Genomic DNA, 16,840 nt, shown 5'->3' on the forward strand with positions numbered 1-16,840 from the left:
AAATTTAAAAGAATGCTAAGTATCTCTAGCTTATTTTGAGGACAGTACGATTATGAGAAATGAGGAAAGACAGGAAATGCAAATAATATTAAAAGGAAATATTCAGATTTTTAATTATATTTTAAAAATCATTTCTTTTCTGGGATTATTTAAGTATTTTTTCTTTTTTTTTAGGTCGTCAGTACACGGTGTTTCATTTGATATTTCTTTTGATAAAGAAGATAGTGTACGGAGACCGACTCCCACCCGAGGAATCACTCGATCTATTAGTAATGAAGGACTTACTCTGAATAACAGTCGCACGTCTAAACTCATTAGGAAGAACCTGTCCTTCAAGCCAGTAAATGGAGAGGAGGAAGCAGAGAGCATTGAAGAAGAATTTAATGTGCAGTCTCACAGTGAGCTCAGGTCTTATGTGCCCCTTAATTCAAATGAACTAAATTCTAATGAGAACATTCATTACAGGCTTCCAAATGGAGCTTTGCAAAATAGAATACTTCTAGATGAGTTTGGCAATCAGATTGAGACACCAAGCATTGAAGAAGCATTACAGATAATTCATGATACCGAAAAATCTCCCCGTACCCCTCAGCCAGACCAAATTGCTAATGGCTTCTTCCTTCATAGCCAGGAAATGAGTATCCTAAATTCAAATATCAAGCTAAATCAATCTAGTCCTGATAATGTAACTGATACAAAAGGTGCCTTGAGTCCCATAACTGACAATACTGAAGTAGACACTGGAATTCATGTACCTTCAGAAGATATTCCTGAAACTATGGATGAAGATTCTTCTTTGAGAGATTACACTGTAAGCTTAGACTCTGACATGGATGATGCATCTAAATTTCTTCAGGATTATGACCTACGAACCAGCAACCCCAGAGAAGCTTTGAGTCCTTGCCCAAGCACTGTAAGTACCAAGTCTCAACCAGGTAGCAGTGCTTCTTCTAGTTCTGGAGTGAAGATGACCAGCTTTGCAGAACAGAAATTCAAGAAATTGAACCATGCTGATGGAAAAAGTAGTGGAAGCAGTTCTCAAAAAACTACACCAGAGGGCTCTGAACTTAACATTCCTCACGTAGTTGCTTGGGCACAAATTCCAGAAGAAACAGGCCTTCCACAAGGACGGGACACTACCCAGTTGTTGGCTTCTGAAATGGTACATCTTAGGATGAAACTAGAAGAAAAGAGACGTGCTATAGAAGCCCAGAAAAAGAAAATGGAAGCTGCTTTCACTAAACAGAGGCAGAAAATGGGAAGGACAGCGTTCCTTACTGTGGTGAAAAAGAAGGGGGATGGCATTGCCCCTCTTCGTGAGGAAGCAGCTGGTGCAGAAGACGAGAAGGTGTATACTGACCGAGCCAAAGAGAAGGAGCCACAGAAACCGAACGAACAAAGGAGCAAGTCTCTGGCAGATATAAAAGAAAGCATGGAGAACCCTCAAGCAAAATGGCTGAAGTCTCCAACCACACCTGTGGACCCTGAGAAGCAGTGGAACCTGGCAAGCCCCTCAGAAGAAACTTTAAATGAAGGAGAACTTTTAGAATATACAAAATCCATTGAAAAGTTAAATTCATCCCTGCATTTTCTACAACAAGAAATGCAACGCTTGTCACTTCAGCAGGAAATGTTGATGCAGATGAGAGAGCAGCAATCCTGGGTAATTTCACCTCCTCAGCCCTCTCCACAGAAACAGATTCGAGATTTTAAACCTTCTCGGCAGGCGGGCCTGTCATCAGCCATGGCACCATTCTCCTCAGACTCCCCTCGTCCTACTCATCCATCACCACAGTCTTCTAACAGGAAGAGCACCTCTTTTTCTGTTAAAAATCAAAGGACTCCTAGGCCAAATGAATTAAAAATAACACCATTGAATCGCACCCTGACACCCCCGCGATCTGTGGATAGTCTGCCTCGATTAAGGAGGTTTTCACCCAGTCAAGTTCCTATTCAGACTAGGTCATTTGTATGTTTTGGGGATGATGGAGAACCTCAGCTAAAGGAATCCAAACCTAAGGAGGAACTTAAGAAGGAGGAATTGGAATGCAAAGGGACTTCAGACCACCATGAACATAACCCAGAAGGAAAGGAGATCAAGCCTTTGGAGTCTACGGTGTCTGAAGTCCTGTCACAGCCTGTCACAGAGACTGTATGTCTGACACCAAATGAGGACCAGTTGAATCAACCCATAGAACCACCTCCTAAACCCATTTTCCCACCTACTGCTCCAAAGAATGTTAATTTGATTGAAGTTTCCCTCTCAGATTTGAAACCCCCTGAAAAGGCTGATGTGTCTGTTGAAAAATATGATGGAGAAAGTGATAAAGAACAATTTGATGATGACCAGAAAGTATGCTGTGGATTCTTTTTTAAGGTATTATTATTTGGCTTAGTTTGGGACACCTTCATCAGATGGGGTGTGTATGTGTGTGTGTTAGTCGATGTGCTGCTTTTAGTAGCACTCCTTTTTGTTGTAAGTCTGCCATTAATCCTGAAATATATTTTAGTAGCCCCCTTGGTGGAGTATAGTAATGTTCAAGTACACTGTGACTTTTAGAACAGTCTTCCAGTGTAGACTCAAAGCTGTAAAAAAAATTTTTTATCACATGTTTAGATATGTTCTCTGTTCCTCACTTTCATACAAAAGCCTTTTATTTGAAACTAACAACAGTAACTGACAGGAGTCATTAAGACAATGAACCACTTCATCTAGTTACTTTCCTGAAATATGAAGCATTTGGAAGCCCTTTGAGGCCTGCTTGCTCCCGGAGGCATATAGATCTTGAACTAGCTCTCAGGTTGAAAGAATTTTAGGAGTATGATTGTACTCAATCTTCTCTTTAAAGGAAGAATTGTCAGCATATTTTAGAACCTATCAAGTAGGTTTAAAGTAGCATTAAAATTTAAAGCATAGCATGCAGTAGCATAAAGCAGTAGCACTTATGTGATGTGATATTGGTTGACTAATTTGGGTGTTTTTATCCTGCATTATCTTTGAGTGTATGTTTTAAATCAAATTAAGAGCAATTTTTTTAGAATGAAGGAAAACACCCTGCTATAAATTGTCTATTAGGGAAAAGAAAAAACTTTGGTTCTTTTTATGGTTATTAACTGTCCTTTGTTTCTTTTTTTTTTTTTTTTTTTTTTGACAGGCAGTTAGACAGACAGAAAGGTCTTCCTTCCATTGGTTCACTTCCCCAAATGGCTGCTATGGCCGGCGCACTGCGCCGATCCAAAGCCAGAAGCCAGGTGCTTCCTCCTGGTCTCCCATGTGGGCGCAGGGCCCAAGCACTTGGGCCATCCTCCACTGCCTTCCCAGGCCACAGCAGAGAGCTGGACTGGAAGAGGAGCAGCTGTCCTTTGTTTCTTAATAGAATTGTTACCACTTTAATTTAGTTCTTCTTTCATAATTTCTGGGACATGTCCACATGGAGTTGTAATAGTTCAGAGTAATGGCAAAGTGTGACTACAGCCATTGAAAAAGAGAATATTGGTGACTAAATTATTCCATCTTTTTCAATAAAATTCATTCTTAGGATGATCAAAAAGCAGAAAATGATATGGCAATGAAACGGGCAGCTTTGTTGGAGAAACGATTAAGAAGGGAGAAGGAAACTCAGCTCCGGAAACAGCAGCTAGAAGCAGAAATGGAGCATAAGAAAGAGGAAACAAGGTAAAGGAAATTGCTGTGCTAGTTTTAAATCTGAGCACTAATAGTACATAGGCAAAAAATGTGGTAAATATGGGCTCGAGGATGCAGGTTTTTGTTTTTGTTTTTGTTTTTAAGATTTATTTATTTGAAAGAGTTACAGGCCGGCGCCGCGGCTTAACAAGCTAATCCTCCGCCTTGCGGCGCCGGCACACCGGGTTCTAGTCCCGGTCAGGGCGCCGGATTCTATCCCGGTTGCCCCTCTTCCAGGCCAGCTCTCTGCTATGGCCCGGGAAGGCAGTGGAGGATGGCCCAAGTCCTTGGGCCCTGCACCCGCATGGGAGACCAGGAGAAGCACCTGGCTCCTGGCTTCAGATCAGTGAGATGCGCAGTCCGCAGCAGCCATTGGAGTGTGAACCAACGGCAAAAATGAAGACCTGTCTCTCTGTCTCTCTCTCTCACTATCCACTCTGCCTGTCAAAAAAAAAAAAGAGTTACAGAGAGAGAAATCTTCCATCTGCTGGTTCACTCCCCAATTGGTTGCAATGGCCGGAGCTGTATAGATCCTAAGCCAGGAGCCAGGAACTTCTTCCCGGTCTCCCGCATGAGGGTGGGGGCCCAAGGACTTGGGGGCCATCTTCCACTGCTTTCCCAGGCCACAGCAGAGAGCTGCATTGGAAGTGGAGCAGCCAGGACACAAACCAGTGCCCATATGGGATGCTGGCACTACAGGCGGTGGCTTTACCTGCTATGCCACAGTGCCAGCCCCTACAGTTTCTTATTAATTTTTTATTAATGGATTTTTTCAGAGATGTCTACAGTATACATAGACAGCTGGATCAATACTGCCTTTGGTGCTTTTTAGAAGTTAATTTGTTTTCCCAAAATATTACCTGATTTTACATTTTTTATCTTTAAGTTTGAGGCATAGCAAAGTTAAGTTCTCCAGAAACATTCATTTAAAATAATTTCAGCAGTAGGTACATACATGTGTGTTTGTATGTGTGTATATGATGTAGGTTATCTAAAGTACATTTTAAATGCATAATTTTCCCCCAATATACTGAAATAGCTATTTCTTCCTTCTCATATCAAATATATAAACCTCTCCAGTGTTGGTTGTCTTTAGTTTGCAGGATAAGAATTTAACCATATTCAATTTATTAGGCGTAAAACCGAGGAAGAACGTCAGAAGAAAGAAGATGAGAGAGCACGCAGAGAATTTATTAGGCAAGAGTATATGAGGAGAAAACAACTGAAACTAATGGAAGATATGGATACAGTAATTAAACCTCGTCCTCAAGTGACAAAACAAAAAAAACAGCGGCCAAAATCTATTCACAGAGATCATATTGAATCCCCCAAAACACCAGTAAAAGGTCCTCCAGGTAATACCCACGTGTGGTGAGGAGTCTGTTCATAAAGAAACACCAGCTTGGTTTGTGCACTAACTTGATTGTGCTTCGATACACTAAATTGGAGACACAATTTGAAATTATGCATGCTGCTTATTTGGAAAACCAAAATGAACAAATGGAGTTTTGGGTGAATTAAGTTTATTATGTGTGCCTGCATATATTCAGTAAAACAAACATGAATGCTAAAAACCCAATTTAAATACTAACCTGTTAGAGAACTCTGCCCTCCGATATACTCTCCCAATTAACTATCCTTTACATACTTGTAAATTTAAGGATAAATGCTATGTGCATGAAATGCACAAGAAACCTATCTGTATAAGGAACATAAGATCAAAGATTTCACAAGCTTGCTCTTTAAGATACAAATGTTGGGGGAGGTGGAGAGGGGACATTGGATTCAGCAGTTAACATACCACTTTGGTCGTCTGCATCCCATATCGGAAGAGTGTAGGTTCAAGGCCTGGATCCATTTCTGATTCCAGCTCCCTGCTAACATACCAGGGAAAGCTCCCCTGCCACTCAAGGAAGATCCAGATGGAGTTCTTGGCTTCTGGCTTCAGGCTGGTCCAGCCCTGTTTTAGGCATTTGGGGAATAAACCAGCCAATAGAAAATCAGTTTTTCTCTGTCTCTCCTCTCTTTGTCACTTTGCCTTTCAAATAAATAAATCTTTTTCTTTAAAAATAAAAGAAAGAAATGGGCAAACATCCAAACATGATTTCTGGAGTTGAGAGAATATATCTTTTTTTTTTTTTTTTAAATTTTTTTTTTCTTCCACTTTTTTTTTTTTTAATTTTTTTTTTTTAGTCTTGACAGGCAGAGTGGACAGTGAGAGAGAGAGACAGAGAGAAAGGTCTTCCTTTTGCCGTTGGTTCACCCTCCAATGGCCGCCGCGGTAGCGTGCTGAGGCCGGCGCACTGCACTGTTCCGATGGCAGGAGCCAGGTGCTTATCCTGGTCTCCCATGGGGTGCAGAGCCCAAGCACTTGGGCCATCCTCCACTGCACTCCCTGGCCACGGCAGAGAGCTGGCCTGGAAGAGGGGCAACCGGGACAGGATCGGTGCCCCGACCGGGACTAGAACCCAGTGTGCCGGCGCCACAAGGCGGAGGATTAGCCTGTTGAGCCACGGCGCCGGCCTGAGAATATATCTTTTTTTAAAAAATTCAACATGTCCTCTTGTTTTTTAAAGATATTTTATTAAAAATAAGTGCCCCATGGAAAATTTCAGAGAATTCTCATAGTTACTGTAAACCTGAGGAAAAATTTCATAGCATTCACAGTTTGAGAACTCTTGTCTTTTCTAGTCAGTGAAACTTCTAGATGATGATATATGATACTGGTTAAAGTTAACAAATTAGTTTTCTACCTAGGAATTAGATATTCCTAGATGTATTTTCTTTTTGTCAATTTTTCTTTCTCTGGAGTCATAGTATCATATCTTATACTAGTACTTTCATTTTGTAACAGCAAGTGCATTTTATCATTTTCCTAAAATTGAGTCCCTTGCTAATTTTAAATAGTGTATATATGCATGCAAGCATATTATGTGTTCAGATTAAGAGTAAAGAAAAAACTATTAGAAAATCAGTTCTTATATGCTGGTGTTAGTTAATGAACAGACTCTTTACTAGTTGCTCCTTTTAAATTTCTAATTTTGTTTTTGTTCAGGATCACGAATTTATCGTGTTTTTTCAGTCTCTAGCCTTTCTTTGGCATCACTGAACACAGGCGATAATGAGAGTGTGCATTCAGGCAAAAGGACACCAAGGTAAATCCATAATATGAATATTTTTTATAGAAAAGAATATGGTATAAAATCCTAAGTAAAATTATACAATTATACAAAATCCTAAGTAAAAATTCTGTAGTGTTTTTATTTTAGAATGACTGAATCATAATCACAGATTTTTATGTTTTGCTAACTTAGGACTGTTTAGATTTCTGCTAGAATAAATTATATAAAATGTTCTTTTCATTTTTTAGTATTTATATTTGAGAATTCAGAATTATTGACATTGATAAGACAGTTTATATAACATGAAACATTAACAATAATTATACATCAGTAATTGCTAATATGATTATGGTAATCATGGTAGAAATAGAAAATACATAACCTATATAATGCCAGCCTCTCTAGCTTATTTCCCATTGACTATAAAGAGTTTTTCCCATTAGAATAATTCCAAAGTAGATTGCCTATAACTTAGTAAAGATCTCTTGTACTGTCTTTCCTAGGATATAGTTTAGAAGCAAAAACTCAGTACTTCATTATCTTATACCTCAAACCCATAACAGAAAAGAGTGTTCTAGTGACAGTCACCATCGTCAAGTTCTGATCCTTGTGTTATTGTACTGTGGCGATATTTGCCTGTCTCCATATGGAAGACATTCAGTCTTTCAACACTTTACCAAGGCCTGCTGTGCCTCACATGTTGGACTATAGCTATGAGTAAGATAGCACCATCGCTGTCTTGTTTGTAGCCTCTAGGCTGGGTTGGGTTGCTACTCAAATTTATCCTGTGGTGCTCCAAACACTGTTTCTTTCTTGGAGATATTAAAAAATATTTTATTTACTATTTAGATCAGAGTCTGTGGAGGGCTTCTTATCTCCCAGTCGCTGTGGCAGTCGAAATGGAGAAAAAGACTGGGAAAATGCATCAACAACTTCTTCAGTGGCTTCTGGGACAGAGTACACAGGTTTGTGTCCATATATTTTAGAGAAACATTTTAACATACTGATGGCACTAGTTGAGACTGTAAAGAAAGAGAGGCTTATTGGGGTACCTTTTAATCTAAACACAAAAGATCATAGAAGGAAAATAGTAAGCTCAGGTGGCCACCTTCAGGCAGTTCCAGGCCAGTGATACAGCTTCACTTAGGGAGGTGTAGTGCCTTTTCCCAGATGTGTGAGATAGGTTTCTAAAAAGAATTAGTGATTGCCACTTACATCTCTTCTCTCTGCTTTTCTCTTAAAAATGGTGGGCATTTCTATGTGGTGGATTGGGTCTGAGGAAATTTTGTATTTAAGATTTTATTTATTTATTTATTTGAAAGGCAGTGTTACACAGAGAGAGAGAGAGAGAGAGAGAGAGAGATCTTCTGTGTGCTGGTTCACTCTCCAAATGGCCACAACATCTGGGGCTGGGCTGAGCCAAGTGCTTCTTCCAGGTCTCCCATGTGGTTACAGGAACCCAAGCAATGTACCATCCTCCACTGCTTTCCCAAGCACATTTGCAGGGAGTTGGATCACAAGTGGAGCAGATCAGCAATACATAGGTCTTCAGTCCTGAGTAAAGGCTAGGATCTGGGGCTGGTATTGTGGCACAGCTGGTTAAGCTGTTTCTTGCAACACTGGCATTCAGCTTCCTGCTAAGGCACCTATGAAGGCAGCAGAGCATGGCCCAAGTATGTGAGCCTGTGCCACCCACATGGAGACCTGGATAGTGTTCCTGACTCCTGTATTCAACCTTGGTCCAGATTTGGCTATTGCAGCCATTTGGGAAGTAAACCAATGGATGAAGGACTCTCTCTTTCTGCCCTGCTTCCCTCTCTCTGCCCCTCTTTCCTTGTCTGTCTGCCTTTCAAATAAATAAATCTCTAAAAAAGATTGGAATCCACAAATTCTTCCCCCTAAGATTAGGGTTTCAGGTATCTAGAATTATTAAGAGAGTCTAATAGAACAATGAGGCCTGCATTGTGGTATAGCAGATTAAGCTGCTGCCTGCGATGCCAGCATCCCATATCAGTGCCAGTTTGAGTCCCGGCTGTTCCACATCTGATCCAGCTCTCTGTAACATGCCTGGAAAAGCAGCGAAGGATGGCCCAAATCCTTTGGCACCTGACCCACATGGGAGACCTGGCTGGAGTTCTTGGCTCCTGGCTTTGGCCTGGCCCAGCCCCAACCATTATAGCCATTTGGGGAGTCTCTACCTCTCTCTAATTCTGCCTTTCAAGTAAGATAAGAACAATGCATTGGATCTAGGAGGGTATCCAGCCTCACATATCAAATGTAGGTAAGGACGAGTTGTACAGAAATGAGGCTAGATTGAAAATGAGAAGAAATGTGAGCAACTTATTAAGAGGTAACAGGGAAAGGCAGGCAGAAGAACAGGTATGGGGAAAAAGCTGGGGGAAAGGGTAGTGTCTCTGTCCACGTCCACCTGTGATCCAGTGGAAGTAGAAGCCATTAAGGCCTATGGAGGTTCGAACTGGCTAGAGCATTTTCATGTGTATTTCATGCTGGCCCTTTTTTCCTCCCTACTTTGTGGCTTTTAATACAACCTCCTAGAGTGAGTCTTGCAGTCTTTAAAGTGTGGGGTTCAGCTATTTCCATGTTACTCCCTCTTTCTCTGTTCCTCAAAAAGCCAGAGGAACCTCCTTCAGGTGTATCCCTATGTGAACAAAACAGTGCATTGATTGGACTGACTGCAGCCAGTAAGAGGCCTTCAAGGACAGAATTTTGTTTTCTATTACAGTGTTTCATCAGTGAAGGAACAAGTACATTATTTAAAAATAGTAGCATTTATTTCTGACTTAGAAAAGTTGTTGTTATTATTAAATCCTTACTGCAGGACCAAAGCTCTACAAAGAACCTAGTGCGAAATCCAATAAGCACATAATTCAAAATGCTTTAGCTCATTGCTGTTTGGCTGGGAAAGTAAATGAAGGTCAGAAGAAAAAGATACTGGAGGTAAGCATGTTTACACAAAAGTTAAATTTGGCAACATCCCAAAACTGTTAAGAGTTTTCTCGGTCGATTCAGGAGAAAATACACTCATAGGCCTCCTAAAGTTTTACCAGCATATAAGGGATCTGTAACGAGCTGTCATAATTATTAGACTGAGCTGGTTCAGTTTCAGATTGGGTTCTAGAAGACTGCAGATTTAAAGACCAGGAATAGACCTTAAGATCTGTCACTAAGATACTATTACAAAATTTGACCAATTATATAAACTACTCAAAATCTTATTGTTGTTATTTCATTTTGTTTTTGTTTTTTATCCTAAAGGAAATGGAGAAGTCAGATGCCAACAACTTCTTAATCTTGTTCCGGGATTCAGGCTGCCAGTTCAGATCTCTGTATACTTACTGCCCAGAAACTGAAGAAATCAATAAACTGACCGGGATAGGCCCTAAATCGATCACTAAAAAAATGATTGAGGGACTTTACAAATATAATTCTGACAGGAAACAGTTCAGCCACATACCTGCTAAAACATTGTCTGCCAGTGTTGATGCAATTACTATTCATAGCCATTTATGGCAGACCAAAAGACCAGTAACACCCAAAAAACTCTTACCCACTAAGGCATAGGAGCTGGGGAATATTTGCTTCAGAACATTTGTGGTAAATTTGCACTTCATCTTTCCTGCCTATAGAAAATCTTTCTAATTGCCAACAAGACTTTTATTAATTAAAACTGGACATTAAGCTCTGTTGTCAAGAACAACTGGAATTATAAACCACAGTATTTTGGAATATAGAAGATTCTTGCTTAGGTGAAAAGGCCAAGAGAGGAAGGAAAAGTTTGGTTCACCAGTGGAGATCTGGATGTGCTATGAGGCTCACCTGCTTGGTATTACATACATTGAAGCACTGAATTTTCATGGACACTAATTGGATTTATGGTTGACATATGGCTAGGATTACAGATTATGTGTTTTATTTGTTGTTTTTTAACCTTTTAATGTACATGCTTGTCTTCAGATGGTCTGTTTTGTTATTTTCTCTCCTGGGGGTTTATTCTAAGTACCTTTGTATTTTGTTTCATGTGGAGATCATGAAAGTAGGAAATATACCTTCAGAAGTAATTGCACCTTTTTAATGATGTTAAGAGAAACACTAGTGTTTAGTTTTACAATAACCCTCATGTTTAAGTGGTGTTAGAGCATTTGCAAAAATTATTCTGCTGAGTATTTACAACTCTGTATTTATTATCACTCAAGTATTAACGTTTCTGTATTAAATAAGAGGAGGTGTTGTGAAGAGCTGCTAGTAGGTTCGCTTTAAACCACGTGAGCTTAACCAAGAATATGCTGCCAGAAGTTGCTGATTAAATCAGTGCTGTTTTTGTGCCACTTCTGGCCAACTCAGAATAATTTAGATTGTTCTTTTCACAAAAAAAGGCTTTCTATCTCTTTTAAAGCAAGTCACTTTATAAGCTGGCGGAAGTGAATGACACTTTGAGAGTAGTCTTTCAGTCTGAAGATGTAAGACTTCCTGAAGTAAGTTCTCAAGAGGTCTCTACATTATATTTATAATATAAAAGTATATTTAGAATTTTTAAACATGTCCAAAGGGCTACATTTTAATTTTAAGATAGCTTCACATTATTTTACTTACATTGGGTTCTTCTTTTTAATCCTTTTCAAGTGGAGCAGCTTAGATTAAGTACACACTTGAATTCTCTTCTACATGATCTTTGTTCTTTAACAATGTATACCAGAGGGTTAGTTGGGGGAAAACTTCATTCTCAGGAAAAGACTTGAATGATTATGTGACCCTGTTCTGTTTCAGTGTTGTGACAGCTGTGTAAACTCGGGGAGAGACAGTGTTGTATCATAAATGAGATGCGTAGTTTGTTTTCTTTCATGGGAAGTAGAGATGCAAATATGTACATTTCTCTAATTGAGGTGTTTAGAGAGAGAACTAATGTCTGATATGATGTATTTACTTATTTAAAAAAAAAAAAAGAATAGGAATGAGATGTCCCTGAGCTGTACTTTTCTATTATTATAAGGCCCGTAGGCATCATTGCATCTGGGTTATCAACATTTTCTCAAATGCTGTCAATATTTTACTGTAATTTATGTTCTTATGTATATTTGTTAAAACTGTAAAAAAAATTTCACAGATTTTTTTTTTCCAATACCTGTGCAAGATATATGTGTAGCTCAAAACTATTTGTGATCTGCTGTCTGCATGTAAGAGACCAGGATATGTAACTCTTATATTTTAAGTGTATACATATTGTGTATATAATATATGAATATTGAAATGGGGAATAGCACACATTTTACCTTTCAGACACAACTTCTATCACAATTAGAAAGAAACAGTTGTCAGATATATGTTTAGATTAAGATTAGTCCTTAAAAAAACAAATCTAATCAAAATGTGGTAAATAGCAGTCAAAAAGAACATAATAATCATTTTACATTACTTAATTTGTTCAATTAGTGTCCCTTATCAAAGCAATTTCTTTGATATTACTTGGCTATTAAATAAAGAAAAATTGGATGAAAGACAATGGAGGAACTACTTAAAACTAAACAGGAGTATCCTTTGTTCTTAAATTGGGATGTGTCCAGCAACTGAACCGAATGTCCATAATGTCTAAAGGTAGAATGTGAATATTGCCACAAAGTTCATTGCTCTCAGTATAAGATTTTACTTTATTAATGCAAAAGGAATATGGATATATTTCTTTAACTCTGCAAATTTTTTATTATGGTGCAGCTTTTTTTGAATTATGTTTTTAAAATTATACAAATGAAAAAATATGCCATTTCATGAAATCGGGATTTCCATCAGCCTTCTGAAACACATTGGTGCTTTCATCACTGGAGGTCAAGTCGTTCAGATAATTATTCAGTTAACTTGCCAAACACTTTTCATGGTTCTCAGTGTAGCCTGTAAGACTCTTCTATTTGACACAGCCTTGGAAAGGTTTTCATTCCTCTCAGTTTTTCACTTTTGTTTTAGGATGACTGTTACAGTTTTTATTTGGCTGTTTGAAGCCAGATTCAGCTATTGAATTATGATTTCATGGTCACTGTTGGGCAATGTGCAGTGTATGGTGTGCTTACCTGTCCACTTTAGAGCATTGCTTACAGGTGTTTTTGTTTTGTTTTTTTTTTTAAGATGCTGTGCTATAAAATACTGTCAGATTTGCTATTTCCTGGTACAGTGTAGTTTTTCCCCTTTCATTTGAATAAAAGCATGGCACCAAATGACTACTTTTCTGTTTCTTGCATGAAATGTATTTTTTACCAAAATTATTTGAGCTTGGGTCAACTCATCATATATTTTCCTATCCCTTAATATTTTTAAATTTAATAATTTGAATATTCATATGAGGCAGTGTTAAAAAATCTGACTTTCTGTGTTTTCCTTGCACGGTCTATATGATATGTGAAATATGCTCATCTTACTTAATTTTGTTTATATTAATTTGCTATGTTTTGGTTAAGTAAATTGTGCCAGAATTAATGCTCTACGTCTTTAAAATTGAACAGCTAGTGAACTCACTAATCTACAGAGCAATAGGAAGCCAGTGCTTGATCATTGTTGTCTGAGTTTACTATGATTTTGCTGGTTATATTTAAACAGACCAGAACAGTTAAGAAGAAAGCAGTCTGATAACAGCCAAGAAAAACTAAAGCCGCCATGCATACTTACCTACCTCAAGACCTGTCTGCAGTTGCTGGGCCTAAGTGTGGTTCTCTGCCTGGGGACCTTTTGATAGAACACTCATGCTTCAGACCTGAGCTACATTTCCACAGTATTTCTTCTAGTACTTTAATTTGCATTTTAAAATTATTTATTTACTTGAGAGACCAGAGCGCACGCTGCCATCTGCTGGATTCCTCCCCTAAATGCCTGTAATAGCCAGGGATACGCTGGATGAAGGCCAGAGGTCTGGAACTCCGTTCAGGTATCCCACATGGATGACAGGCACCCAGTTAAGCCATCACTGCCGCCCCCCAGATCGTGCGTGAGCAGGAGCCTAGAATCAGGAGGCAGAGACAGGTATTGAAATCCAGTCAAAAGCTCTCCCCTTGTACTTTAATTTTCAAAAGCATATTCCGTGGAGTGGGTGTTCAGTGCAGTAGTTAAGACACTGCTTGAGATGCCTGCATTGTGTTTCAGAGTGACTGGACTTGAGACCTGGCTCCACTCCTGATTCCAGCTTCCTGCTGATGTACACCCTGGGAGGCAACAGATAATGGGGTTAGGTGATTTAGTCCCTGCCATCCATGTGGGAAACCTGGCCTGAGTTGTCAGCTTCTGGTTTTGGTCTGGCCCAGCCCTGGCTATTAGAGGCCTTTGGAGAGTGAACCAGTGGATGGACAATCTTGTGTCTCTCTGCCTTTCAAAAAAAAGTTCCTCGATCTAGCAACTGATGGTTCTTAACTAGGGTGAAAGAAAATTAATTTGTAGCAAACAGGAACCAGTGTCTTATAAGTGTCTGCACAAAAAGTTAACAGGGAAAAAAAAAAAAAAAAAACAGAGAACATAGGTTGTAATGCCATGGCCTAAAAATCAGAAATTATAAAACACATCTGTAATACCATCTGAGGTTCCATCATCCCTTAGAAAGTTGTAGATGCTAAGGAAAACAGATCTGTATCTACTTCAATGGAAGTTTTGCTTTTAAAAGAAACGTGTATTATTAAGGGTTTTTTTTATAAATTTATGGGTGTTGATGGTGGTGCGTGGGTTGGTATGTCAGAGTTATTCTTCAAATAAAGAGTTCTGGAATCCTGTTCCAGTCGTCTGCTTTCTGCACCTGTGGGCTTCCTGGCCTTCCAGCACCTCAGTATCGCAGGACTGGGGAACTTTGACAACAGAAGTTGGTTTTGGGCATGTGTTTCATATCACTCTGGCATTTGTAGCTAAAGATATCACCATGCACAGTGGCTGATGTGTATGTCAGAAAAATAAGAGTAAATGATTTACCTACTTTCCATTGACTAGGATAAAAGCAAATGAGTTTTAAGACCCAGCAGGGTTTTCATTTTTTTTTTTTTTTTAAACATGTTGAAGCCTCTGTAATACCCAGACTACTGATGTGTTTTCTTATTCCTAACTCCAGTCTGTTGTCTTAGGTGACTGAAGCTGTGCCTCCCTTCGCCTAGTGTTGGAGTCATCCTGAGGCTACAGGACACAGAACAGCGTGTGTAGTCTGCAGTGATAAGTGGCTCTCAACCCCAGAACAAACTCTCCATCTGAATACTGCTTTTTAATGTGAAATTTTCTTTGATTTGCTTTCTCATTCAGGAGGGAGACATTTACTCTGCATTTTACAAATGAGGATGGTGAGGCTTTAAAAGGTTAGTAACTGTCCCTGGTGCTCAAGGCTGGTGAGTGGCAGCATCCTGCCTGGAGTGTAGGCCTCCAACTGCCAGTCCCCTTCTCTAGGGGCAGGTATCGGGACACGGCCAGTTGAGCCACCGCTTAGCACACACCCACCCCATATTAGAGTGTGGACTCAAGTTCTGGCTTCTCCACATCCAGTTCAGCTTCCTGCCACTGCACCCGGGAAGACAGTGATGACAGTCTCAGTTACCAGAGACAGCTGGAGCAGAGGTTCTTGACCCCCAAAAGAAAGGAAGACAGACGAGACAGATTGGCAGTAAGCGAGCTAGAGAAGTTTAATGAAGCGGTACACCCGACAGGTCAGCTGGGCCACTCAGCAAAGAACTGAGGGCCTAGCCTGTATCTAGACGGGTTGACAAGGGTCGGGGGCACACCTTTAGCTATTGTTTCTCCTCCCAGAGTCCTTGCTGTCCAGAGGACTTTCCGGGTGTGAAATTCCTCATGAGACTTTATTGCCCAGTGATATCGCACCTAACACCCCTCCTTGGCGCCAGGCCTGGAAAATCCCCCCGGGGTGGGGAGGTGGGAGGACAGCACTAGGACCCCCACCTATAAGGTCATCAGACAAGGGCAGGATTTGTGATGTATAAATGCTGGGCTGCTTTGTAGGCATGCTTCAAAGAGCTTCTGGTACCACCCTTGATTTAACCGAACCTGTTTCCCATTTTTTCCCCTTCGGCCTCTCAAACACAGGCTAGTGTCTGCCTTCCTAACACAAGTACTTGGACCCCTGCCATCCATGTGGGAGACCTGGATAGAGTTCCAGGTTCCTGGCCTTAGCCTGGCCTCGTCCCAACTGTTGCAGTCATTTAGCATTTAGTGAATCAGTAGATGCAAGATCTCTGTCACTCTTTCAAATAAAAATAACCCCCCAGTGCTGGCAGTAGGTTAAGTCGCTGCCTACAGCACCAGCATCCCATATGGATGCCAGTTCTAATTTGCTCCACTTCCAATCCAGCTCTCTGCTAGTGTGCCTGGGAAAGCAGCGGAATATGGCCCAAGTCCTTGGGTCCCACATGGAAGACCTAGAAGCTCCTGGCTCCTGGCTTCAGATCAGACCCGCTCCAGCTGTTGCAGCCATTTGCAGAGTAGATCAGCAAATGGGAGCTCTCTCTCTGTCTCTCCCTCTCAATAACTGCCTTTCAAATCAATAGACCTTTAAAAAAAAATAAAACCCCCTGCACTGTGCCACCTGGTGCAGTTTCCCCCCACTGCAGTGTGGCTGTTACTGAAAGGCATAGAGTTGTCCTAGTCAGTAATGTACTAACCATTGAGGGAAAACAGAACTTGTGGTTAAAGTGGATTTTGTTCTCTTGCCCAAGATGTAACCAGCATCAATACAGCTACTGCCAAAATAATACTGGTGTGCTCACTTACTCTTGAACATCTAGATGCATTAAAGATGATAAATGGAAAAACTGCAGAAGTGAAAATAAGGTAATTCTGATAACAGATTGCTCATATTACCCAAGAAACAGTTTTGTTTGTTATTTGAGAGGCATAGAGACAAACAGCTCCCGTTCACAGGTTCACTCCCCACACGCCTGTAACAGTGGGGGCTGGGCCAGGCGAAGCTGGGAGCCAGGAGCTCAATCAGGGCTCCCCTGTGGGTGGCGTCCCTGCTGCCCCTCCCCCGTCCACACTAGCAGCCATTTTCTGGAGC

At 40.3% G+C, this 16,840-nt stretch overlaps 1 protein-coding gene across 7 annotated transcripts in view; it reads left to right on the plus strand.

Annotated features, from left to right (window-relative positions):
- Positions 1 to 14,577, plus strand: part of CAMSAP2 (calmodulin regulated spectrin associated protein family member 2) — a 116,408-nt gene extending 101,831 nt beyond the window's left edge. For 3 of the 7 annotated variants that reach the window (XM_062211568.1, XM_062211569.1, XM_062211571.1), the window contains 7 exons: positions 175 to 2,377; positions 3,540 to 3,676; positions 4,820 to 5,040; positions 6,741 to 6,840; positions 7,657 to 7,772; positions 9,647 to 9,765; positions 10,084 to 14,576. In XM_062211568.1, coding sequence (XP_062067552.1) covers positions 175 to 2,377; positions 3,540 to 3,676; positions 4,820 to 5,040; positions 6,741 to 6,840; positions 7,657 to 7,772; positions 9,647 to 9,765; positions 10,084 to 10,389 — 3,202 coding nt within the window. In that variant the 3' untranslated portion in view covers positions 10,390 to 14,576. Of the gene's footprint in view, positions 1 to 174; positions 2,378 to 3,539; positions 3,677 to 4,819; positions 5,041 to 6,740; positions 6,841 to 7,656; positions 7,773 to 9,646; positions 9,766 to 10,083 lie in introns of all 7 variants that reach the window. The other 4 variants (XM_062211567.1, XM_062211570.1, XM_062211566.1 and 1 more) reach the window with 3 other exon arrangements.
- The last annotated feature ends 2,263 nt before the right edge of the window (positions 14,578 to 16,840 follow it).

Source organism: Lepus europaeus, chromosome 14 (assembly GCF_033115175.1).
Source record: "Lepus europaeus isolate LE1 chromosome 14, mLepTim1.pri, whole genome shotgun sequence".
In the NCBI taxonomy this organism is placed as follows: Eukaryota; Metazoa; Chordata; class Mammalia; order Lagomorpha; family Leporidae; genus Lepus; species Lepus europaeus.